Genomic DNA, 27126 nt, shown 5'->3' on the forward strand with positions numbered 1-27126 from the left:
AGCCTGCCATGTAGCCCGGCCACTCGGATCGTAGGTTTAGCCCCCAGCGGGTTGATTCAATATCTACTGGAAATCACTGAAGTTATTGTAGCTACTGTGATCACAGACAGGGGCGGTTCTAAGGTGAGTGAATATCCCGGGCCTAAGCTCAGAGACCTCCACATACAGTTTGTGTTCGAACACAGTTGCGTAGCAAGTCAGGCCCATATGCAAAAACTTTTAACAGGGCGTCTCCGTCAGTTGGCGACCACCTTGCGCATTACTGGACGTCGGTGGTTTACTCAGGTTTGTTATTTTAATGTTTTTGCGCGTCAATCACGCTCAAATACTAACAGCAGACCCCAAGGTTGCGCAAACTCCCAAGCGCCAGAAAGAGGGAGAAAACTTCGGCGCCAATAGTCCTATGGTTAGAGTGCTGATATATAGAGCCAGCGCACTTGCAGCTGGGTCCGAGTATGACTACCGTCTCAAGTGTCTTTTGCTGGTCCCACTCCCCTGTGTCAAACCAAAGCTTTCCTGTCTTTTCTCCAATGTCCTATCAAATAAAGGCAAAAAGCCCCATAAATATAGAAAGAAGGAAAATGCGATGCAGCCAGCATTTGCATGGGTTTTTACTAGTGGTGGGCATAGATTTTTTTTTTAATCTAGATTAATCTAGATTAATTCCAAGATTAATCTAGATTAATCTAGATTAAAATGGCTAATTTGAATTCTACCGAAGGCATTCAGAATATGTGTGCTACCCAAATAATGACTAAAAGTAAGTCTTTGAGAACGGGTTTCTCAAGCCCAGTGGCGCATTAGACCAGGGGCTCATCTCCTGTTTCCAAAATGCATCACAAACTGCTTGAGAAAGCTGTTCTACTGTGATAATTGGTGATGAAATTAAGTTATGTTCAATAAGATGAACTTGTGTTTACTTTCGCATTAGCTAAGGGATGATTTGCGTTTAGGTGGTACTTGAGACTGGAAGAGCTCCTACAGTACATTTACATTTAGTCATTTAGCAGACGCTTTTATCCAAAGCGACTTACAAAGAGTGAGGGAGCAACAAGCGATATGTCATACAGGAGCCATAATACATTAGATCTCAATACAAAGTTACTGGTTTCAACTAAAGCTAGACCACTACCTGTTGAGAGAAAGTGTTTTTTTTAAACCAATTCCGCATTGCACAAGGTGCAAACAACCTTAGTCTTGTCGATGTTTCCATTGGGAAGCTTCTTAAAAATTAATATTCCTTGAAGCAAACCTGGCGGCTTCATAGCTGCATCCATGTTAGCACGTGACGTTTGATGCGGTAATTTCACAGTAACGTTATGTTGTGTTCAGACCAAACGCGAATGGCGTGTCAAGCGCGAGTGATTTATGTGTTAATCCAAAGAGGCAATAGACCTACTTGCTGCGCGAATCGCGCGAATGAAGCCCTGGTTATGAGATGATGAGGCGGCGCGAATCACGCGAGTTAAAAAATCTTGTTCTCGCCCCGTACAGTGCAGTTAAGCTGGTATACATCTGCGCTAAAATATCAAGGTGAAAGTCATCATAGCTTGCGTAGTATAGACCCAGCTCCCAACCCAACTTTGAGAATAGATTAACGGCGACATTTTTTTTATCGCGCGATAAGAGTCTCACTGACGCCGTTAACGGCCCACCACTAGTTTTTACACGCAACATTTTAATGACCCTAACATTTCTATGATAAAACAGTTATCAAACATTAAACATTTAGTTACTTTCATCGTGCTGGATCTTTCACAGGTTAAGTTGACCTTAACCTTGGCTTCATTCTGTAGCAAATCCCGTCTTCTTTCATGTGTTTGGCCACCTCAATTAGATCGATATTGACGAGCTCATAAAAATTAAACTTCATTCTGTTTCGACACAGCAAGGAAAACAAGTAATGTTGTACAATATACAATAATAATAAGAGTGTACATGATTATATGTATTAAAATTATTAAATAGATGACAACAAATAAGACATCTCTACTAACCTTAACCTCACCATACACTTGATTATAAACACCTGTTACCCATTTTCAAATATTTTCTTCATTTTGTTGAAAATAAATGCCTTTTTGATCTAAAATGTGATGTGAATGTAGTTCAGTAAGAGGTGGATTTAATCTTAAACTCATATGTAGCGTCAGTAGTACTTGTGCCACGCGTCTTACTCAATACTTTGGAGATTGGAGATGGTGATGGTGGTCCAATAGATTGGAGATGGTGGTCTAGTGGGTTAAACCACTGAAATGGTAAATAAAAGGTTGCTGGTTCGATCCCAGCAGCCACCACCAGTGTGTCCTTGAGCAAGACACTTTACTCCATGTTGCTCCAGGGGGATTGTCCCTGTAATAAGTGCACTGTAAGTTGCTTTGGATAAAAGCGTCTGCCAAATGACTAAATGTAAATGTAATATGCGACAGAAGCTGCTGGGAGAGTGTTGTTGTTTTTACACTCTAGATGTTTTTACAGGAAGAAGGACCCACTGGGAAAACACACAAAAGAAAATCTAAACGGCCCTTAAGTGATATATACACGGCATGGTAAAAAATTGTTTGGGGAATTACTGAAAATATTCGGGGCTTCAGCCCCCTTAGCCCAGCCCTAGCGCCACCACTGATCACAGATATCTTTCGCAAGTTGGTGCCAAATGTATTTTAGAAGGAACCAGATGTATAAATGCAATGAAACAATACTTTATCTTACCTTATACTTTATCTTATCTTTATCTATATACTTTTTGCACTTTTATGTCACAAAGATTTTAAACATTTCTATATGAAGGTTTAATTTAAAATGGCACCATAAACATGTCATTATATTCGACTTCACCTTTAAATGCCCATTAGGCTATAGTTCAGGGTGCCACGATGTACCGGTATTGACTATAATAGTGATATAAAAAACAGTGACTGTTGGTATTGTGTTAATCCTACACTAAATAATATCTCAGCCCGACATAGTACACTCTAAAAACAGTTGTGTTAAAAATAACACATTTTGTGTTTAGTTAAGGACAACACCTGAATGTGTTAACTGTGCACATCTCTGTTATTTCTTTGGACAACACGTTTTGAGTTACTTTCAACACAACTTGTCAGCACGATGTGTGTTGAAAGTAACACACTGATGTGTTAAATAAATAACACAAAACAATGTGTTTAAATTCATTTTAAGAGTGAAAAAAAAGGGGAGACACATAATAAACATGAATGAATTAATTAATTAAATAAAGATAAAGTTGATTGACTTTATTTATGCATGTATTAAATTCAATGGGTATACTAAAAATAATGATATAACAATGGCTGGTTGACATTTTGTCTGATAACAGGTAGAGAAGATTGTTTTGATATTGTGACAGCTGTAGGACTATAGATCATATAAACATTTTGAAACAATATTTCTATAAACATGATCAGTAAAATTATTCACAATAACTGAGGACACTAATTATACTTCTAAAGTTGTTTACTAAAAGGGTAAACAGTGTCAGTTTGAGCTAAAATATCGCTGCTCTCCTCCTGAAACATTGTATATCATTTTTTGTGATTTTTATATTTTGTCATATATCATTATTTTTAGTCACCCTTTATATTTGTCACTGGGTTTTGCAAATATCTAACCATTAAAAAGTATAACAAAGTGCTTGTAGACTTTTAAAAAACATTTAAAAAGTACAGTCAGTGTTTTTCCATTTCCTGTTTTTGAAGGACATCGACAATATGCTTGAGCTAAAATATGACACATCCCATAAAGAAAAAAAAACTGAAGATTGAAGAGAAATGTAGAAAATATTCCATTTGTCTGTACTGTAAAGATTCACTTAATATGACTGGGTGTTATAACCCCACTATTTCAGCACATTAATTGTGTTTATGATCCATAATATTCTAACTTTGACTTAGTATTAATTAGTGATACAGTGAGATATTTTATTTAAAAAATGGCATTGCATTTGCACCACAAAATAAATGGTAGCTAAAGATGTGATGAAAATGACATCTGTTTATGACTGTTCAACTTCTCCCCATGAATAAATTAGTAGACAATTTAGGCGTGAACAGTGTTTTACGAGAATTTATTTTCTAAAACTGGCCCTTAATAAAATGTTCACTAGCCCAAAGAAAAAGCACAATTGACAACAATGTCCGAAGCCTGAGTTTCATATCCGTTTGTTTCAAGCGCCTGTAAGCTGTTTGACAGGTAATTTTATAGCCTCATACAACCACCCTTTGGGTTTCATTTTATTCAGCTCTATAGCCGCTGTTCCGTCAGCAAGTTTTTTCGCTAGGCCTTATTTAGTTGACAATATCAGTGAGATCCTTAAATATTATACACTTATTTCTCACTTGTCTTGAAAACTGTACATCAGTGCCTGGAGCGGCACAAGTAAATGTTTCCATCTTTCAAACAGCACTCGCTCATAGTCAAGCACTCTTCCCACACAGAAGTTAATTAGCCTGGAGAAGAATAGAGTTTAAGTCACTTCTGAATCTGATGTAAAAACAATGTGAAACTTTCCCCAAATGTAGGATGGTTGTCTGAGAACCGGGCTTTTGCTAATTATCGAAACACTTTTCCTCTGGTCACTGAGAGTATCTATAATTTGAGGTGTCTTAAGAATTTGGTAGTGGCTTTATGACTCACCAGAGCTGTTTGATCAGAATCTTTAAAAGCAATTACACTGTAGAAATACACTAGAGAATGAAATAAATATGGCAGCCTAAAGATAAGTGCCGCTGGCTTCAATAAAAATTCACAAGCACTCAAAAATATTGCCGTGCACCCAGTTTTCAATCCGATTTCAAAAGGTGCCGAAAATTTTGCTTTAACAGATGAATATAAACTGAAAGGTAAGAATGAGCTTGATGCTTCTTCACATGTTGTTTACACTCTCTGCAGCGGAGTCAACTTAATAGAAATAGTAAAATAGTCTGTTTTTAGAAGAACCACAAATTAAAGTGGTAAGTGAATAAAAGCCTTTTCATATAGCCAATTTATTATAACATTTATATATTGTTTATACACAAAACATGGAAACACAATCACACTTGATTTATAAGTAAATAATGCAAAATCTGAATGATCAATTTTGCATAGATGGGGATAAAACAGTAAATACAGAAAAAAAACAAAAAATAGTAAGGCTTCCTTATGATTCCTTATGGAACTCACCTGATGGGGTGATGTGTCTCCAAGAGATTTTTGGCTCTGGTTTCCCACTAGCCGAGCAGATAAGCGAAACGTTGCTGCCTTCGTTTACCGTGATGTCCGATGAAATGTCGTAGATTTTGGGAGGAACTAAAAAACAAAACAAAGATTCAGACACACAAAGCTGTAAATCTCATGCGTTCTACTGTATGCCAAATTACTGGATAAAAATTGTTCAAACCATTTAGCTGCAGCTATAAGATGCAGTCTTCTGGGTTCAAATGCTATTTTAAAAACATTTTATGCAATGTAGGTTAATGTATTGAATGTTAGTTACTATTATAGCACCACATTTCGACCAAACTGCAGGCTTTTTCAACCTTAGCCCTTTCATGTGTCCACCAAGTTTTATAACAACTTGCCATTGTTATCCTTCCTTAATGTTAGCTGAAAGCAAGATATTGAGTAAACTGGCCTTTGAGCACATTCTGAATTTCCAGTTCAACATGTTTTTGACAATTATTGACAACGGGGCCTCAGAGAATCTTCCTGTCAAAAGTTTATGATTCTTAGACTAGTGAACGTTCATCTCTATAATACATCATTAATGAAACATAAACTTGCTCTATAACACCATTAAGCTGTTTTATCTCAGTTTAGCTGAGATCCTTGTCATTTAAGATTCTAATATTATGACGCATTCTCGAACAGTTGCATGTCCCCATTGTTGCGTGACATTTAATATCATTGTGTTTTTGTCACTACAAACAACAAATAAAATCATCTTCCTGCAATCTGTGCCCCACCTGTCATCACACGTGACCTTCAGGTCTCTCTTCAAACCTCGATTTCAATCATTTGTGGCTGTAAGAATAAATGTCTGACCTCTTGATTTTGGTCTACTGCTTGAAAAGGCCATAAATTACCAGGAGACTGCAAAATCAGCCATTCCCTTTGTTCATTTTTGAGGTCCGGCACTGATTCGGTCCCAATCTGTTTCAAGTGAATTGCATTTAACTAGACCGGCTTAGATTTTTTTACTTCATTCTCACTATACAACACTATGCATTTGTTGGCAGAGATGCAAACATTCAAAAGAATGATTTTCTTCCCAGACAATAAACTCAGTTGTAATTATCTTCTCTTTTGTTGCGACTTCTAATTAATATCCTTGGTTATCCTGACACACACTATACCCGCAGCATGCATGCATAACTAGCTGCGATATATAATCATAAATGACGGATATTATAGAACAAACAATGCTCGTCTAAGAAAAAGTCAATTAGAGAAAAACACAAAAGCCCCATGAAGAAATAGTGTGAGAGTTGTGTAGCGCATGTCTCTTAGCTGTGAGGCCTGTATGTATATGTAATAGACAAAAACACACTTAGCAGTTAAAATTGACAATGTTTCCAAAAAAGACCAAAAAGATTGATCACTCAACCTGCACTACACACATTTTTGTCCAATCTAATCCTTTCTAGAGTGATAAATGTCCCTCCCCCTAATACCACCTGCCACCAACAAGCACGTAGCAAATCATGGTTCAATGATGAAATATAACTAAAGCCCCACAAACTTGGGCCTTTCAGTACAGTATGTCCTAACAAACAGTTTAAGTAGCAAATTAGGAAACAACATTATTTTAAAGACTAATATATTTTAACATACCAGAGTAATTCTTTTATGTTTTTAAAGACTTGAAGTTTCTTTCCAACCAAACAGACATACATTATACTTTCCGCATTCTACCACTAAACGCTTTGTACGCAAACAACAGCATCATTCACTCCTACTCAGCCTGATGTTAAGTTTAGTTCTTGCTTATCACGCTTCCAGAGATCTCTGTGGCTAAACGGTTCAATTGAGATTCTGATGTTCCATCCAAGCTCTCTTCAGACACACACAGTCTCCACTGCAGGTTTACTCGAACCTTCTTCCATTGTTGACAACCGTCCCTAATCACTGATAGCACAAATGGAAAATGTTGCATTCGACTACTGATCATATCTGCCTCCAGCAGGATCAAGACCCTATTAGTCAATGTTAAAGAGTCAAGTACCGGCTCATGAAATGAGATCTGCGGTCTTTGAGCTAAATCTGTTTTAGGAAAACAGAACTGATTTAAACGTATCAACATATTGTCATACGTTCTACACCTTTTTAGTGAGTATGCACCTTTTGATTTGACTTTTAATATTGTGTTTTTAGATATGCCTTTAGTGTTCAAATGCAATTCTAGTGGAATTGTGTTGAGAGTTGAATTGAAGGAATATCTCACACTTTGACTTTCATTGCTGTTTTTTTCTGCGTACCACCTTTGAAAATGGAGTGTATCATCAGGAATGAAAGCGCGTTTTCAAGTACTCACATGAAAAGGGCCAATACGCCTCAACATTCCACAGAACATTCCACCATAAACAGACAAGAGTGAATTACATAGTTACATTGAACAAAAAACACCATATCATGTGAGGTCCCATGATAAAGGTAGTAGAATGTTGTTAACCTTTTCAGCACCAACGTGTAACGTGTACTATTTACTTATTTTTATAAGAAAGTATTTAAAGTGGTTGTTCATTTTACTAACGACATATTTGAACATTTTGTTCTATGAATATTTTTTCCTGCCTTAAAATAGCTTGAATGTAACTCTACACCCCAGCTTCATTAAGTTTACACATGAATATGCCTCAGCTGACATGAATGAAACTGACTGCTGAACGTTTCAGAGCCAAATCTATGTGGCATCCTTGCATATCTATGGCTTGAACTGCTGATCAAGGGTGTCAAATGAGTTGATGTGATTGGTTACAGGTTTATGACATCACAAAGGCATTTTTAATGGGAAATTTCAGTTTTATGGAGAAAATACTCAGCAATATGTTAAATGATAAATTATCACATGGTTTGTCTTAAAGCATATTAAAAACATAAAACATAAACATAAAAAAATTATAAACTTGATTTCCACCACAAAGGGTCTTTAATTAGGGTCTTTTGTGAGCTCACAAAAGCGCTAGAAAAACTACAATACGTTCATTTTTGGATACGCTAGCTGATAGACGGGCACTGTAAGCAAAGATTATTGATACAAATCAGATGCTACATTGTTATTACTATGAATGGGGAAAATATTCAAAGGTCAATACAGTCACTTTAGTCCCGCCTCATAGTAAAAGGAGCCAATCATTAATGGTTAAAAGACTGACAGTTCTCTGGGGGAGGGGCTCTGCACTAAGTGTTGTGAGCCAGCCTTTTTGCATGCACCGTAGCAACCTAATAAAAAAGGATTTTTTCACCTATTTGAGCTTATTTAGTACTTTACTGTACAGTTGACTTTACGTTTGATTGTTGCTAACAAATATTTTATTTTGTGACCTTACCGAGTTGTAAAATATATCTGTCTTCTCACATTCAAGCAAATAGTTCCTGGTTATGTATGTCTGAAACAGCTGCCTAGAGACATTCCAAATATGGTCGCCAAGTGGAAAACCTCCCCCATAGACAAACCTAGACATGTCATTGGCCGTTCTGCACCACTGCTGCGATACGTCAACGGCGCCGCCATTTTTGGTAGGGCAAAAGTCCACTAAACTCATAGAAGTGATGGGGAGAGCTGAGCTTTTTCGGGATTAAAAGCACAATCACGTTTACATTTCTCAACACATTTCAGTGGTTTACGATATACGTTGAGTACAAATTTATCATGTCCCTAGGTACTAATATCACTATAGTTGTACTTTAAAATGGATCTTTGTAATAAAGGAATAGTGAAATATACATTACTTGAGCACGTTATTCAGGAGAATCCACTAGATGGCGCTATGTTCAGTTATATGTTAGGGAAAAAAAAATGAGTTTGTCATGCCATTTTGCTAAACCTATTCACTGCTCCATCAATGTATCATGCCAAATCGCTATATTACCTTGTTTAAAATGTACTGCAAGATGCAGTTTCTTTCCAAAACGCTATAGATCCCGAACCTGTTTTAGCTTAAATGCGATATGTCCTCTCGACCAATCAGAATTCGCTTGTTGGATTTGTAGTGTTTTGAATTTTTTTTTAATAAAATTTGAATTTATAATCGACAATATTGTTGTTTCATTTAACAATCCTTGTTTAACATGTTCAGACTGAGCCAACAGATCCTTTCAACAGGATACATTGAATATTAACAAAATGTATGGGTCTAGGTAAAAAAACGTCATTTTCATGAAAACTATTAAAATGGATTTATAGCGTTTTGGAAAAGAGCTCTTCATATGCAGGACAAGCAACAGAATAAAATAACTGCACAAGTCGAGAATAAGACACATCATGTTGAAATTACTGATGTTACATGTCTGAATTTACTCATCCAACAAAACACCCAAGGTAAAATTATGTAATTTACATATTTTTCAAGAATAAATACTTTGAGTTGGGGAACTGCTTTTTCTGACAATGTTTTATACAATTTCAAAAGTAATACGTGATCTTTTATAAAACCGATAAACAATTACAGCAGTAAAACATATTAGTGAGATAGAAAAACAAATAAAACTGTCATGTATTATAAATAGTATGAAATATATACCCAAGATTAATATATAACCGAGCTTTCCCATATTTTGTTAGTGAATGAGCAGTGTTCTAATCATGTGCATTTCATCTACCATAAAATACATCACCTTAGTGAATTGTACACAATTATTAAGCCTAAATGAATGCTTGAAAAGCTTGTGTTTTAACATAAATCCCTATGAAAATAAATATGTTTTTCAAGTCTAGCCATCTTTAACTGTAGCCATAACATTTCTGTACTCCACATATAAATTATCAAGTATTGGAATTAGTTCTCCACCATTCACTTCTATGTGTTTATAGTCTGCTTTTGCCCTGAACAATATGGCGGCGGCATTGACGTAAGATCCAGCATACAATGGCTCGTCTAGGTATTATCTAACTTCGCTTTAAGGTACTTTTATTGACTAATTATTTAGTTCTAATGAGCCAATCACAGCAATGTACCTTAGAGATAATGCCTGCTGTCACTATTTAGCGTATCGCATTCATAGTATGTACAATATTAGACCTCAAAAATCACAGTCCGCAGATTTTGCTTCTGAAAAGTGTTACTTTCAATACTATTCAATGTTATATTCTGTTATATTTGTTTTGTGAACATTTCTTGAGGAGCTTCTGCCTCCCTCTCAATCCTCACAGAAACCGCCCTTGTTTTCATCCTCGTCAAGCATAAACTTCAAAGCTTTAGGCCTTAGTTATTTTTAACCTGTTTATTTCTACACAGACCGTTCAATTGGTAAGGTAATGACGACCACAGAAAAACAAGACAACACAAAAGCCCTACCCCAAGGCCCTATTCAAGACAACCTAACGCTTTGTTTTCCATTTAATTCATTAACTGCTGCCCGATTGTCATGTTTGTCCATTCCACTCTAATTTTCCCTCCTCTGCTCGGCAGGAGACACTGAGATGGAGCTGCCATGGCTGGCATTATCTGTCTCACAGCCCCAGAGTGAATAAATAAGCCTCTAATGGCGCCACCTTGAATTACTAAAGCGCTTACAGCTATTAAAATGCAGGGTTTCCTCTGAATAAAGTGGAGTACATGCCTTGCATTTCTATATTCTGACAGCATCTCCAGGGCTGACTGCTGCCACCCCAATTCCAAGAGCCCATTGCTTCACACCTACTGCCAGCCCACATTCCAATTATGGAGCTGAGGGGAACGTAGGATTCCTGTCATGATGCACACTAGCGGTGGCAAAGAGCTGAAGAGAAACAGGCAATAAAAATCAGATACAGGCTTAAACATTTGTGTTGCCTGCCTTATTTTTAGTGCTACTGGAGGAAAAAATAAGCCTGACATACAATAAATGCTTCTATATTGTGGATATTAAAGGCACAAGTGAAGTAAATATATAAATGTTAAATGTATCCATGACCTATAAATGGTAAAATAGGCAATACTACAAAAGCTGCACTCTGTTGCACAGCTGAGCCCTTCATTAACCTTTAATATCTATTGAACATCAAGCCAAAAATACACAGAGACCGTTCGTCCGGCCAACAATTCTACAATCAGCACTGCTTACTAATTCAAAAAAGACTGCTTGAAGTGGTTCAATATAACTGCCAACAGGCTTATACATTTGAGCTTTAAAATCGGAGCATTTGACATTAGAACGCTGTATGTTTGGCCCACGTGAATGTGTTTTATTGTGTACTCGCGTGCAATGTAATGAATCAAATCGGAATGCACTTGATACAGTTTGTGTGAACTCCAGCACGGATTACAACGGTTTGATCGCAATCGGGTCTAATTTGCGAAAGCGAACTGTTGTTTATGACGTATAATTGCCTATTATACATTAATGTATTTCTCATTGCCGTCATTCTCAACAGAAATTGCCTTTGGCAAGCAGCTGATATTCTTTGCATCTCTTGAAAATCAGACGCATTGCTTGCGCGCGTTACGGTAATAAAACTAAAGCGACGAAAAAATACAGTAAAAGTGAAAAGATGCTTTTTTGACACATTCTAATTTAGAGCTGTTACCTTGCAATGGCAGTAAACATTTAGTCATGCCGGTTATGATGCCGAAGACGCAAACATGCCGCCGTTCAAGTGCTTAAAAGAGGTCTGTTCTTGTCAACATTCACGATTGTAGAAAGCAATCTGAATTAGGTGTGAAAACAGCCTTCTGTCTAATGGTCCTGTTGTGAACCTCATATAATTATACAGACAAATGAAGCCCTTCACATGGTTAAAAAACAGCATATATACAGACATATGTACCATTTAAATTCATTTTATAAAGCTCATACTAAGAGAAATGCTTGTATGAAAATAGATGGTAGAGGTCAATGGGGAAGTAATACATGACCAAAGCACATCAGCCAATTGCAACACAATCTTGAGCGAGCCCAACTATTCTGTATTCTGAACAGCTCATGTATACCACACACACTGTGGCTCTCATCCAAAACCTAGTGAGCTGCCTACGTAGGCAGCATTTTGAGGTATTCCAGGTGCACTGATGCTGTTCCAAATCGTAGGCGGCAGAAGTAAGCTGGTAACGTGCAGGCAATATTTCAGATAATTAAACAGAGGATCTTAATTATTGTAACAGTATTTTGAACCTATTCATTTACACCCTTAAAACTAAACAATATAGAAATAATGATAGATTTAAATCAATATTTTAGTACTTTGTATTATAATTAACAAGTAAATGGACAGTTCACACAAAAATGAAAATTCTGTCATCATGTACACACCCTGAACTTGCTTTAAATAATATTGTGTTGTATGGTGAATACATACTTTTATGAGACTTCCCAAGTCCTTAATAAGAGTTATCACATAATGGGAGCTTAAATATGATCTTTTGTTACAATATGAAAAAAAGCAGTGATGTAGCGAGTTATGGCCTAAACACCCGGTGCCTTTTAAGATGAGTGAATTATCAATATTTGATCATTTTATTTATGAAATTATATGTATGTGTGTTATGTATATTCATGCCAAAGCCAAACTCCAGACTTGTCCATTTTACTTTGGACATTGGCTTTCTGCCCATGTAGTGTACAGTAGTTACAATTGATCTAAGCAAGCTGTAACAAGAGTAACACAACATTCATCTGCAATGCACTTTACGCTTCATCCATGTGTACCATTAATACTAAATATTTCGAACCGCTTGCCAAATTGTGATACAAATATGTACATAGATTTTAAATGGACCCATGTGGCTGAAAGTGGAAATATGCTACACTGGCAGATTCTACATTCATTCTTAAGAGGTTCTCAATTCCCCACACAAGGTGAAGGCTGTAAACACCTACCAAGGTAGATCCCTAATTAGGTGTCATACACAACAACAAAACACAAAACCTGACAGATTTCCTAACCCAGTGGGATTCCAGCTGGTAATGCCAGTGAGAATGTGCACTACCCAACAGTACATAAGCTCTCCTGGTACATCGTGTACATTTGTGGAGTTAATTCAAATGTAGCGGTTATAAGTGTAGCACTATCAAGTGTAATAAATCCCCGATATATTTATCTTTGCAGAAAAGTCAACGTGAAATCTAAATCAATGTAGTTCCTTTTTTTCTGCATGTTTCTGGTCCCATTGTGCATACTGATATTTCAGATAAAAAATGTGTATCTTCGTGATTTTTGTACCTTTTACATTCAATAAATTCTTCGTGGACTTCACCTGTTCTGGGGATCGAACATCCTGATTGACTCAGTGACACATCAGATTAAGAAAGTAAAATAGATTTTATTTATATAACACAAGATTCTAATGCTGTTTGGGAATACTGTATCATTTTAGTAATTTTATCACATCTCATTTTTAATATTACAAGAAAAGACATTTTGATATCAAAATATAGAAGTGACATTTTTATATTAAAATATAGAAGTGACATTCTTCAATGATGCTTTGGCGATTCGAGCATCAATCGTTTATTTAATCTATAGGATGTTATGCTGAGTGCTTATAGTATAGCAATATCATAGAAATATCGTGGATGAATGGATTAGACATTCATTTAAGTTTCAACTTCGAGACGGACAAGTATAGAATTTAAAATGAGGTTTAATATTTTATGCCATTTTAGATGAAACTCAAAACATCTTAACCTAGCTGGTTTCATGAAAAAACGCCAGCAAGCGGGATTGGAAAACTTCCATTCTCCTAAAAAATATTTTTGCTGCCATGACAAAATGACACAACAGTTATTTCCTCAATTCTGATTTGATTGGTGAAGTGGCTTTTCAGGAGAGCATTTTATATTATTATAAACAACAATCAGTCCCGCTCCTTGAATCTGATTGGATAAAAAGCATTCCAAGAGTGGCCATAACACATTCTTGCTCGTATTGTTTTAGAAAACAAAGTAAATCAAACAAAAACTAAAGAATAAGAGTCATCACAGAACACAAAGGGCGGATTGGGAAAATGAATGTCAGTGCGTGACCTGGGGATAAGTTAAGGCTGTTTTAGCAGGACTATTTTAGTTGCAGGAGGATCAAGCCATAGTTGATGTAAATTTTGATCCAAGAACTCAATTCCAGGCTGCCTTATGGTTCATCTAGCAGATGCTTGATAAACAAAATTCTGGTTGCTGATGACTAACAGAGCATCACTCATAATATTTAGATAAGTTAGATATAGAGACGACGTGTGGAATGGTAACAAGTCGGATCTGTCATTTAACTAACTGAGCGCATCTATAAAGGACAACGTGGTGGTCTATAACTGCTCCATTTAATAGTGACTCACCAAGGACTGTGACAAATGGTACTGTCTGGCAAACAAGGCTAAGATTTAAGTGGTGGAAAAGATGGGTGATTATTCTCTGAAAAATGCGTGTGGGCTCTTATTCGATCTCTGCAAAACAAACAAGCACACTCATTCTCTGATGAAGCCTAATATTGACCGGTTGCCATGGAGGAATGACCCAGCGAAGCGGTTTTGTCCACACGATGTCCAGATGTACAGACTAGAGCGAGCCGTCTGTTCATAAAGGGCAAATAAGAGAAATTAATCGCATTATGTTGGATCTACAGTTCCATGGTTTTGCCATTGTAAGGGTCAATCTAGCCATTTCATTTTTTGATCAAATTCAGCAGGAGATTTACTTTGCCACCGACCGATTCTTATTACAAAGCAGCTGCACATCATATCATTCCCGTTCTCTCTCTCTGTCGCCGTCGTCATTACACAAACAGTGCTTTTATATTTTCTTACAAGCGCTTATCAATTATCCCAGATCATGTAGAGATACATGCAGGTAATGGATTCATTTAAGACGTATGATCCATCATGATCATTCAACAGCCTATGATTCTATATAGGCTGATATTTAATTTGTTGATTATAATCACATACAGAAGGGACTCTGTACTAGACTATAGGTTATGAGTTACGGTAAATCTACATCTTTTAAATATTATGGTCTCTATGTAGCGTATCTGCAAGTTGTGATATTTCTCTGGTTAATTACAGTCCGTGGGTTTGCGATGGTTAAAACAGTCCTCGGATCTTAATATACTGTATTTACCGATGCTGAGAATCAGCACCTCCCACTGTGGTGTCAACTGCATACAGCGAGTTCACACTGTAATAGAAAACACTTTACAAAACAACCAGTTTGGAGAGCCACGGTCAGGGGGTTCACATAAACATTCAATGTAAAAATATCTTCTAATGACTAAAGAGCCAGTCAACAAACAAACATATACACATCAGAATAAAATGTGATGCTCATTTGAATGTACAGTTACTCTCAGGGATGAATAGTGTACCATAAACTTGTATACAGTATATAGGCCTACTGGAGATGTATTTACTTAGTGATTACTTAAAATACAAAAATCATTCATATTGATATAGTACATTTGACCTATATAGTTTATACACTTTGGACAAACAGTCCGAAATTTTCGTATGCGTTTTTTCCTACTTGGCTCTGGTTTGTACGGTGTCTCTGAATTGTTTTAAGAGGCCATGTTACAACGCAGAAAATCTAACCAGATTTTACTAAAATATCGGAGGCAGTGTGTAAATGTGATTGACACAACGTGAGGTCGTATTTATTTCTTAACGTGCAGAAATTTTGGACGCATTGTGCAATGGCCTTAACGATAAAAGTGTGTATATACTGAATTTACAGTATATTTCTCATTTACACTTGAATTGAGATTTTAAATTAAATTTTAAATGCCCTGATGTAATTTTATTTCACATTTTTGTGTGAAAATTTGATTTAATCTTATATTTCCATGGTAATTATTTTTCTGTAATCTGTTCCCTTTATTCTGTAATGCAAAAGAAAGTGCTTTGTGGTGGTGGATGATGGAAAGATTTGGGTATGTGCACATATTTGCTTACTTCCTTGCATATACGGGTAGTGAGAACTTTGTGAATTAGTTGTTAAGATGCTTAAGTAAGATACTTATTTATAATTGTTATCTCTAAGCAGGTAAAAATCATGCGCAGATAGGGTTAGAATTAGTGGTGGGCTTAACGCCGTTAACGCAGTGAGACTCTTATCGCGCGATAAAAAAAATGTCGCCGTTAATCTATTCTCAAAGTTGGGTTGTGAGCTGGGTCTATACTACGCAAGCTATGATGACTTTCACCTTGATATTTTAGCGCGGATGTATACCAGCTTAACTGCACTGTACGGGGCGAGAACGAGATTTTTCAACTCGCGTGATTCGTGTCATTCGCGGAAGCAGAAGCCGCCTCATCATCTCATAACCAGGGCTTCATTCGCGCGATTCGCGCAGCAAGTAGGTCTATTGGCTCTTTGCATTAACACATAAATCACTCGCGCTTGACACGCCATTTGCGTTTGGTCTGAACACAACATAACGTTACTGTGAAATTACCGCATCAAACGTGACGTGCTAACATGGATGCAGCTGTGAAGCCGCCGGGTTTGCTTCAGGGAATATTAATTTTTAAGAAGCTTCCCAATAGAAACATCGACAAGACTAAAGTTGTTTGCACCTTGTGCAATGCGGAATTGGTTTAAAAAAAACACTTTCTCTCAACAGGTAGTGGTCTAGCTTTAGTTGAAACCAGTAACTTTGTATTGAGATCTAATGTATTATGGCTCCTGTATGACATATCGCTTGTTGCTCCCTCACTCTTTGTAAGTCGCTTTGGATAAAAGCGTCTGCTAAATGACTAAATGTAAATGTACTGTAGGAGCTCTTCCAGTCTCAAGTACCACCTAAACGCAAATCATCCCTTAGCTAATGCGGAAGTAAACACAAGTTCATCTTATTGAACATAATTTAATTTTCATCACCAATTATCATAGTAGAACAGCTTTCTCAAACAGTTTGTGATGCATTTTGGAAACAGGAGATGAGCCCCTGGTCTAATGCGCCACCTGGCTGGAGAAACCCGTTCTCAAAGACTTACTTTTAGTCATTATTTGGGTAGCACACATATTCTGAATGCCTTCGGCAGAATTCAAATGAGCCATTTTAATCTAGATTAATCTAGATTAATTCCAAGATTAAAAAGAAAAAAAATAATCTATGCCCACCACTAGTTAGAATATAGGTTTACTAATATAAGTGTTTAGTGATTTTAAACGTTTTAAAACAGTAAAGCAAAAACTAGTACATTTGTTTAACTCTTTTTGACTTTTTACCTCTTAAAATCATGTATAAATCATTTCATTCATTTGACAGGTGAGCGAGTGCAACGTGTTGTCATAGAAACATGGTACTTCTTGTGTCCTTTTCTGCCAGTATGTCCTACGAAGGATGTCTTATTTAATTCTAAGTTGAGAATCCTCCATATACCGCTTCCTTTAGAGGATGATACCTACGCAGCCTTACGAAATGAGACACAGCTAGTGTCGGCTCGGCACTGAGCGTGTCACATAGGACCCCAGTCTGTCTCTCAACACAGTGTCCTGAGACCGACTGTGTCTTCCAGCCACAACCCTTTGCCATCCCGGGAGATGTCTCTCAGGTTCCTCATCCCAAAAAGATGAATGAATGGGATAGACATGACATTGTTGGGCTGCACGTTGTAAACAAATATGAACAAGGCTAAAACCGATAAAACCTCGCACTGGACAGATCAGACTAGCCTGACTTTATAACTGTGTAGCTCGCGTTGTATAAAGTAGACGCGCCTCACAAGAACTCTTTTAAAGAATATAAAATCAGAATAAGAGTCAAATCAAGCCTCATTTTATAACTCTGAAGCTCGCACTGTACAGATGCCTGAAATGATAACCGTCCAGCTCATGCTGTATAAAGATGTGTCTCTACGCAGCTCTATCAGCTTACTTTAAAATGCCGCAGATGTCAGCGTCCATCGTGATGTTTCACTGTAGCCATAGTTCATCTCCCAACCCTAATCCATTGGTAACTTTTATAACCCGCTATCGCCCGCTTAACTCCTCTCCACATCATTTTTTTTAAGCCGCTTCATTTAACAATCTGACGTGAAATCATTCTAGAAGGCTACTATGGTTCCATGTGACATTGTCTTCGCAGTCTGATGTTGTTTTATGCAAGGCTTACATTTAAATGTGTCGTTTTGAGTGTAAGGTCAATAAATAAAAGAATGAATAAAAATGACCAACTTTCCTCCCATTGTCGTGCCTCTCCTGTCATGTCTCTATTCCCCGCTGGTTTATGGAGTGTCCAACAACAATTTTACGTACATACAGGGTGTAAAAAGACTTCTGATAATGGTAAGTTATTGTTACCTTACTTCTTGACTGACCCTCAAATGATTCTTTCTGCGATTCATCTGTCTAATCCCCTCCTTTCTGTCGGCATACTCTGATCTGATTGGTCAGATGGTCTATTCTCCTGTGATTGGTCTAGCGCCTGCAGTGTCGCAAATGGAACATAGGCGGGCATTACACGGAGTGACGCAAAGTTGACCCGGAACTGGAATTCAGAGTCAAATCCTTTTTCCTAAGCAAATAACTTTGTCATTCGTTCACTTTTGGCTTTACAACTTGGAAGACTGCTTACATTCAGATACAGTAAAATTACACACTAAATAATATCATTTTAAGGACATTGTAATATTTACTCTTTAAGGGGCGATTCACATTTCGTGTCTTTGGCGCGCGTAAATTCGTTATTTTAAATGTGACATGGAGCACATTTTTCTAGGCGCGTCGGCACAGATAATTTGACTTGAGAAAGCGGCGCAGCTCGTGTCTTACGCACAGTTTTAGATGCAGGGCTTAACCTGCTGCTCTGACTCCTGTCACTAATATTAATCTAAGAACAAAAGAAAGAAAAATGAATGTGTTTTGTAGCTTTAATGAGTATTCTTCTGTGTTTACTTTAGAATTAAAGACTGTAAATTGTTTGAGAACTTCATTCCATTTCTGTATATTTCCTACATGTTAGACTACCTGTTATTAATAGTTAATAAGTATAAAGCTTTTTAGACTACTATTTTGTTTGATTTAATTTGTCATTAAGATGTAACCAATTACAAGGGGTGTGCCCTTTTTTCAGTTTCAGCACATTTCCCTCGAAGGTTCTGTGCACGACCCTGGTATAAATATAGTGTGATTCCACTTCCTTTTGTCTTCTCACTGCAGAACCTTCTGTAATGTTTGTCAGATGATCTTCTTGCAAGACTCAATGATCAAAGACTGTTCTCTGAGTGATTTTTATTTCAGCCTTACCCAAAACTGGATAAATATAATTTTTGTACAACAGTGACCCGAATTGTAAGGAAAATCTTCCAATAAGAGCCCGTATGGGAACGCCTTCTACTGTTTACAAAAAGGGTTCCAGGTGGCACCACTTGAGTTTGGATGAGAGAACGTCTAATGTTCATGGCTGAAAAAGGGAAAAGGGTGACTTTTGTCCAAATTTTCTACAGTAAAACAGGGTAAAGACAGAACATCTCACCTCTGCTGTCATTTATTATAATTACCTGAGAAAAATTTAACTGAAAGTGGTTATTTACTTAACAGTAAGTCAAAACACACACACAAATCCACACAAATACAGTAGATGCACTCATATGCAAGTCATTTAAAAGAGCTTAACTCACCAAAGTATTAATCTTATGCCAATATTTGTACCTGAAAATTGTTCATTTCTTCAAAGAATGACATTTGTAGAGTATTTTCCTGTCAAATTCGGTCAGGGAGTTGTGTAGAAAGATATCTAACAATAACAGGCCAAGCTAGCAAATTGGTAGATTAGGGGTTTCCCTCAATAGAAAAAGAGAATATATATTTGCTGACACCCCACTGACAATTACTATGTAAGCACTTTTTCCACATGGACAAAATTAGTAATTATGTTGTTGACAGAAGATAGAGGAAAGATGTAATTGTGACCAAACAATGCTGAACACACTTCTCTTTAAATGTTCTAAATTGTAAACAAACTATAAAAAAGCCACTCAATGACATTTTGCAATATAAAACGTTATTTTTTACCGTTGAGAAAAAGGTAATTCATCAACAATAAAACCTCTTAACTATCATATTCAAATCTTTATCATTAACTCATAGTTAAATACAAAACTCACAATTGAACCAGCTGGAGAGTTTAAGTATACCTTCTGTCATTTTCACAAGATATTTTTAACTGCTACCCATAGCCTATAATTTAAACATACTACAATTTGCATAAATTTACACAATTTAGAAAGACTTAATTTTTTTATCTTAAACAGTAATTCCTTTAAACAGGGGCATAAGAAGAGCTGGAACCATTGTTTGCATAGTTAAACATTTTCTACCAATGTTTGATGATATAGAGCACATGACTAAATGTTTGATAATTTTGGTCATTAGTAACCCATTCATTTCATTTTCTTAAGAAGATTGCAGTCATATATACATCTGAAAGCCTATTCTAGCCGTCCAGATTCTAAACATGTTGACAGCGTGGTCGGTGCCTTTGAAGTCGAAATACAGCTTCATGAATATAGATGTAAATCAGCATGACTTTATATCACAAATAATAATACGTTTACATAAACTCATATGCATATATAAAAAAAAAAAAAAATCTTCCATTCCGATCATACTGGTATTTGGTGATCAATTTTTATTTAGAAGAATCTTTTATTTTCAACTAAAACTCTACAAAGGATGTATTTTAACACATTTATTCGATTTGAGCTGACCCTGCACGGCTAGCTTTCATAATCTATCCAAAGATACATAACTGATACAGATACAAAGATATTGATGAAGAACTAAAATGCATTAAATTATCAATTTAGTAGTGGCACCAGAATTCCAATATAATATTTGTTATCAAACAGGTTTCCTAAACACTTCTCTCATGTATTAATGGTTGGACAAACAGATAATTCCGCTCCAAATTCACACCATTGATTAAGTTGGTATATTAGACCGATCAGATCGTAAAATAAACTTTGATAATCTTCTTTTTAATTTCTAATGATCAATGTTAGGGAAAATCATCCTTTGAATGAGTTTTCTCTACATAACAGAATGGATTAGAATACATTATTTTTATATCAAATTATTTGCAAACTTGCACACTTCAACATATTCAATTAAGCATAAATTTTCTGACCCCACAAAGAAACTCTGGTTCACTTATTAAACCAAAATTCTCACATACAATGTTTACAATATGAGCATTGTAACTGTAATGCAGTAGCACTTACCTTTTACAATTAACTGAATGTGTTTTGGGCGTGGATTGCGTTCGCTCTGTATCGAGCAGGTATACAACCCTTCGTCCGTTACATCCACTTTCTGTATCTGTAAGCTGTATTCATGTTTATCCACCACATTTGATATGATGGACACGCGAGGGTCTCCCGACCACTTGTCGTTCCCTGCGTAAATGATACTGGAACGGTTTAACCATGCTCCTTTTGAGATTCCATCCAACAGGTAACATCTGAAATCAAGCCATGAGATAACTGTGTAAGACTTCATTCAAATTTATAATCATTGGTGTTGTGATGTTTAATTTTAGTTTGCATCTTGTAAGGACATGCAGCCTGCATTAGCCTGCAATCGGATCAAAGTTGCCATCTTTTAGCAGTTTGTAATGAAAAAAGCCTGCATTCATCACTTATAAGGCGACCTTAAATACAGCAGCGAGAAAAACAACCAGAAAACAATGTCTTTGGGGAATAAAGAAAAAAAACAGGTTTAGATCTACATTTTATGTCAGATATAAGGGACAGCTGTACTGACATTGTTTTTACAACTCCTCCAATAAATCAGGCATCATACAATCCATGTCACTCCACCGCGTCTGTGCACACAAGATACTGTCAAAAACAATACAATTTAAAGCATCTCCTCACTCCGCATCCCTTTGATTTTGTTTCAAGGTCGTCTTTTCTTCAAGATCTTATGTCTCGACAGAAGGTTTTCAAATTGATTCACGCATGATCTTTGGCAATTCTGCTGTCAAAACTAAGACTTTGAAATAAAGAAGCCAAAATAAACCACACAAAAAATAGACAACCTGGGAACCTGGTTCTGTCTGGTGCCATGTCTAACATCTATTTGTTACGTGTCAGAAGTGGCGGGAGCTCTATGCTGAGGGTTATTTACACAGGATGCTCCTGGTGAACCTGAGGTCAGCGTATCAGTCAGTAACTTGCAGGTCTTGGCTTGGTTCCTCACAGTCTATTGGTTTTAAAAAAAACTTGGCAAACTGTTGTGTTCTCATGCCGCTCTAGAAACGGGAATACAATCGATGTTACAAAGCAGGATTTTATATTTAAACTTGAGCTTACGGTAAAATAAAAACAGAATGATGTGACAAGATTGAAGATGAGGGTTCAGTTGAGGAAACATTTCTGTAGGGGTGGCAAGCAGAAAGTACTATTTGTGTTGGTAAGAAAGTTTGACGGTTCTGCATGGGAAAAAACCCACTGGAGAATGATGTGATTCAGAACAGATATTATTAAAAATGTATCTCTGCATTAAGGTAATAAAAAACCCAAATAACAAACTCAATCGTACAACATTAACAATTAAAATATTAATTTATGTTTTATTATGATCATCTTAGATATTCACACCACTTAAATATCTTCAGGCTGTTTTAATTAACATAATATTAACTATTAAAATCTGAACCTGCCCCATGAGCTAAATCATTAGCCCATTTATATTGTTTTATCATTTTATTACCATGGTTACATATTGGATTTATAATAATAAATGTAATAAAATATTGACTGAAATCTTTGGCAAGTAAAGAAAATATTTGTAATACATTTTTAAAAGAGAACAAGGAAAAAACTATTCATTTATATACATAATGCTATAATAATACCGAATCAACATTTAATGTGTGCATTAAGACTAAAGAAAACTAATAGTAAATTAATTTTAAAAACACACCCTTCCTCCGACACCCTGAACAGATGATGGCTAGTATTTCACAAAAACATACATTTATAATCATTTGGGGGAAAAACATATTTTAAAGCTCCATTACAGTATCCTATAGATAGACTTTTTGCAGTTCAGCAGACAGACTGCTCTACATGTGAGGATTATTGATATGAAGGTTTCATCGTCAGTCCTGACCTCTAAAACAGCAGGGCGGATGGTGTCAGAGCACATCAGATATTTACTCGGACATACTTTACAATACCTCCTCACAAAAGCATAAGTGGTCACCACTGGGGTGTAGGCTAGAAATCTCTATGAGTGTTATAATTCCTTTGTGCAGCCAGGTAGGAACAGGTGAGAAAAGGTATTAAGCTGACCTCATGCACTCCCCAGGAGGTGTTAGTTTTTGAACTACCAATTTACTACTGATTTATCTTTAAATAGATATATTAGGGTTTTCAAACGATTGATAGCATCCATATTCCAGATTAAAAGTTTGTGTTTGCATGTGCATATTTATTTTGTATTTAAAAAACATAAACATACATGCAGTTATAGTATTTAAGAAAACATACAAATAATAAATACTTATATACAATTAAAATTGGTAAATAAAACTAAACACATGTAAATATTTACTAACCATGTGTATGTGTTAAGAAAAACAAAATTAATATGCACAGTACCTAGACATTCAGTATATTAACACAAACTTTTATTCTGGATTAGGGCTCTCAACCAATTAATCTCATCCAGAATAACAGTTTGTGTTTACATAATATATGTCTGTGTACTGTGCATATTTATTTTGCATTAATGAGCACGTACACATACATGTTTAAATATTTACACATATTTATTTTTATTTAAATAAACATAAAATGTATAAATGTTTATTAATTTATATATTTTTTATGTTTATTAAATATATGCATGCATGTGTATGATTTAATAAAAGCAAAATTCATATGCACAGTACAAAGACATATATTATGTAAATACAAACTTTTATTCTGCACGCAATTAATCGCGATTAATCATTTGACAACACTATTCTGAATGCAATTAATCACGATTAATCGTTTGACAGCCCTAAGATATATATAGTACATAAAGTGTTTCATAAAGTGTTTCTTATTTTCATATATTCTGCTACTGTATAGCGTTACCCTGTTGTTGGGTTCCTAATAATCTTACAAATTCCTTTTTAAGATAACCTTAATTTTTGGTACGTTCTGTCGTACTTTTATTTTATGAGCCGGTCAAATCAACCTCTGTGTCTGTGTATACCTCTTAACTTTCAAGCCACATTCAACAAAGGTTTCCACTGCAGTGTTGTGAGTGGACTTCTCAATGGCGCTTACAACTGGAGAGCCCGAGCGCCTGTGGAAACGTAAAGTCAATCTTGCGCCGCAGGGAACATATGTAACAATCCGGCTTGTCTAAACCTCTTAGCTATTGGCTGTCGTCCGGCGTTTTTGGTTCTTTAATATTTTTGGGACCCTGGGCCGCAGTCATCACTTTCTCTCCGGAGTGCTGTCTACACTACAATCCACTCAGAGAGCGTGACGCTCAACATTCATAGGATTTAATGAAAACGCTTGCTCACCTGCGCTCAAAACGCAGAAAGAATCCTATGGTTAGCTGCTCTATTATTAAGCAAGCGCCTGGGCTCAAGAGAGGCAATAGAGATGCATCCCTTTAAAACTTTATTGTGCTGCTGTTACTTTAGAAGAGATAAAAGAGTGTTGCAATGTTTCCTTTGAATCTATTACAATTAAAGGGATAGTTCACCCAAAATGTTAAATTCGTTCATCATTTACTCGCTCTCTTGTCATTCTAAAGGTGTATGACTTCCTTTCTTTTGCAGAACACAAAATATATTGTGAAGAACGTTAGCCAAAGAATATAGGACCCCATTGACGTCTATTGTAGTGCAACAAAACCACAACTGAGTAAATTCTCAAAATATCTTCTTTTGTGTTTCATAGAAGAAAGAGTCAGGTTTTGAACAATACGAGGGTAAATAAATATACAATCCTACCCTTATGTCTGGCGGGCAATTTGAGGTCATGCTATTTTGAAATCAGTTTACAATTGTTTGGCATTAATTCAAATGCATTAATTTCAACTAATTTGTGTCACTTTTCTCATAAACTGAATAGGACTGGAAAGGTCAATTTAATTTGCTCATAATGCATCATTTGCTGACTCTCAACAGCGTTGATCAAATCAAAATGTTTTATATCATATTTGTGACATTACCATATGCTGCTGACCATAACTTCGCTCTGTAAAGTAATGTTACCGCAAAAACCGCCGCAGCCCTATGCATTCTGCATCCAAATGTGTGTTTCCCAACCAGTGCGCTTTGTTAGCAATTTAAATAAGCATCTGCTCTCCAAGTCTTGAAACAGCAAAGAAGAGACCGTAATCAAGTCATGTTTGTTCTTCCTCTTTCCCTGAAATTTCCCTTAATCATCGTTATTCATCACTTCAGAGCACAGCTCTGTGAAGCTCATGAGGGCAAAGCTCTTCATACCCTTGGTGGGATTTTTCATCTCATGGTCTTTTTCGAAACCACAGAGGCTTCCAAACATGAAACACTGATTAGGTCTTCATCCGCTGTTTTGAGATTCAAACCATGATTTATGATTCAAGCAGATTCATGAGGCGTTTGACGTGTTTTGGCTTAAAATGTAAGAACGCTGATTTCACTTTCGATGGATCGAGGAAGGTCATAAACACTCTGAACCTGTACATCCTTTAAACACCGGCTACAGTTAGCTTCACCAATTATACATGATTTTCTCCAGATGTACATGTTGTTCTCTGTAATCTAAACTGTTATTTCTTTTCATTTGTATTGACCCAGATTTTTGTTAGTCTTTTGATCACTCTTTACAGCTGAATGATTCACTTAAAGGGAAATGTTTACTGGCAAGGCTATGAAGAAATGCTGAATTTGTGAAAGGATCAAAAAATAGCAATACAATCTTGAATTTACTTTTATATCCCATATTTTCTGCTATTACAACAAAAAATTTAAACCAATTCTCAATTCACTTTCCCTTCATATTTAAACATATTTCAAAGCTATATTAAATATGAAATATTTGTAACGTAAATTCTGTAATATAAAAAAATTCACCTTGATATCTTTAATATTGACTGAGTAAGGTCCTGTCAAAGACTTTTTTTGTAAAAAATCTGCGCGTTTCAGAGAGGCAAAAGTGCAAAGCGGAGATCCAAACATGCACCGTATGTGGAAACACAGCGTTTTTGAACCTTAATGGCACCTGAAAGGAATATAAGACCATATTTCCTAATTACGCTTGTTTAACAAAGTAAGGCCGAGTACCAAAACAACCTTCTAGCCAATCAGCAGTAAGGTGTACAGTGCACAGGACGGACAATAGTGGAGCCGAGCGCTGACGAAGGTGAGAGATAGGGGGTATGGGTGCGTCTGTTTTGGTGATTTGAACATCAACAACGTCTAAAGAAATCGGAGACCGCGCCTTTAAATCGTGTATACACATTGCATTACATCTAAAACAAACAAAAATATTCTTTTTTTGCTGCGCATATGACCCCTTTAATCTGGTTTTCACAGACTGGGTCACAATATCTGACTTCCTGCCTATTAGGGCTGCATGGGCAATAAAGCAAATTATTATTTTAGCCTTTTTACAATATTCTACAATTGTTTTGTAAGTATACCTATCATTAACCCACTCTGAACAAATATTTGCATGAAATTGTATTATTTTCATTTTTCTGAACTAACACATTTAATAATACACCCTAGTAATATACAGTGTACATAAAAATATTTTAAAACATAAACAATCCCAACAAGATCCTTTTTGTGCTACCCTCACATTTTTGAACCACTCAAGCAAACAAAACCACAACTTCTCTGATATTCATCTCCCTTCAAAGTGTAAGAAATTCAAGCCAGCGGGCCCATAACAAAGGTACTTGAAGCATAAAAACAGGGTTTTGGGAAGGAAACCTCCAAGCAATCTCTGGTTTGCTGCACTTGTTTCTAGAGGTAGCGGGCAAGCAGATGGT

The 27126-nt window shown here is 36.2% G+C and overlaps 1 protein-coding gene across 1 annotated transcript in view; it reads right to left on the bottom strand.

Annotated features, from left to right (window-relative positions):
• Positions 1–27126, bottom strand: part of negr1 (neuronal growth regulator 1) — a 108384-nt gene that overhangs the window by 67214 nt on the left and 14044 nt on the right. Inside the window, exons 2-3 of the mRNA XM_056750396.1 lie at positions 21354–21592; positions 5185–5310 (exon numbers count right to left, since the gene is read on the bottom strand). Of these exons, the coding sequence (XP_056606374.1) occupies positions 5185–5310; positions 21354–21592 (365 nt within the window). The remainder of the gene's footprint in view (positions 1–5184; positions 5311–21353; positions 21593–27126) is intronic.

The sequence above is a fragment of the Triplophysa dalaica genome, chromosome 6 (genome assembly GCF_015846415.1).
Source record: "Triplophysa dalaica isolate WHDGS20190420 chromosome 6, ASM1584641v1, whole genome shotgun sequence".
Classification (NCBI taxonomy): domain Eukaryota; kingdom Metazoa; phylum Chordata; class Actinopteri; order Cypriniformes; family Nemacheilidae; genus Triplophysa; species Triplophysa dalaica.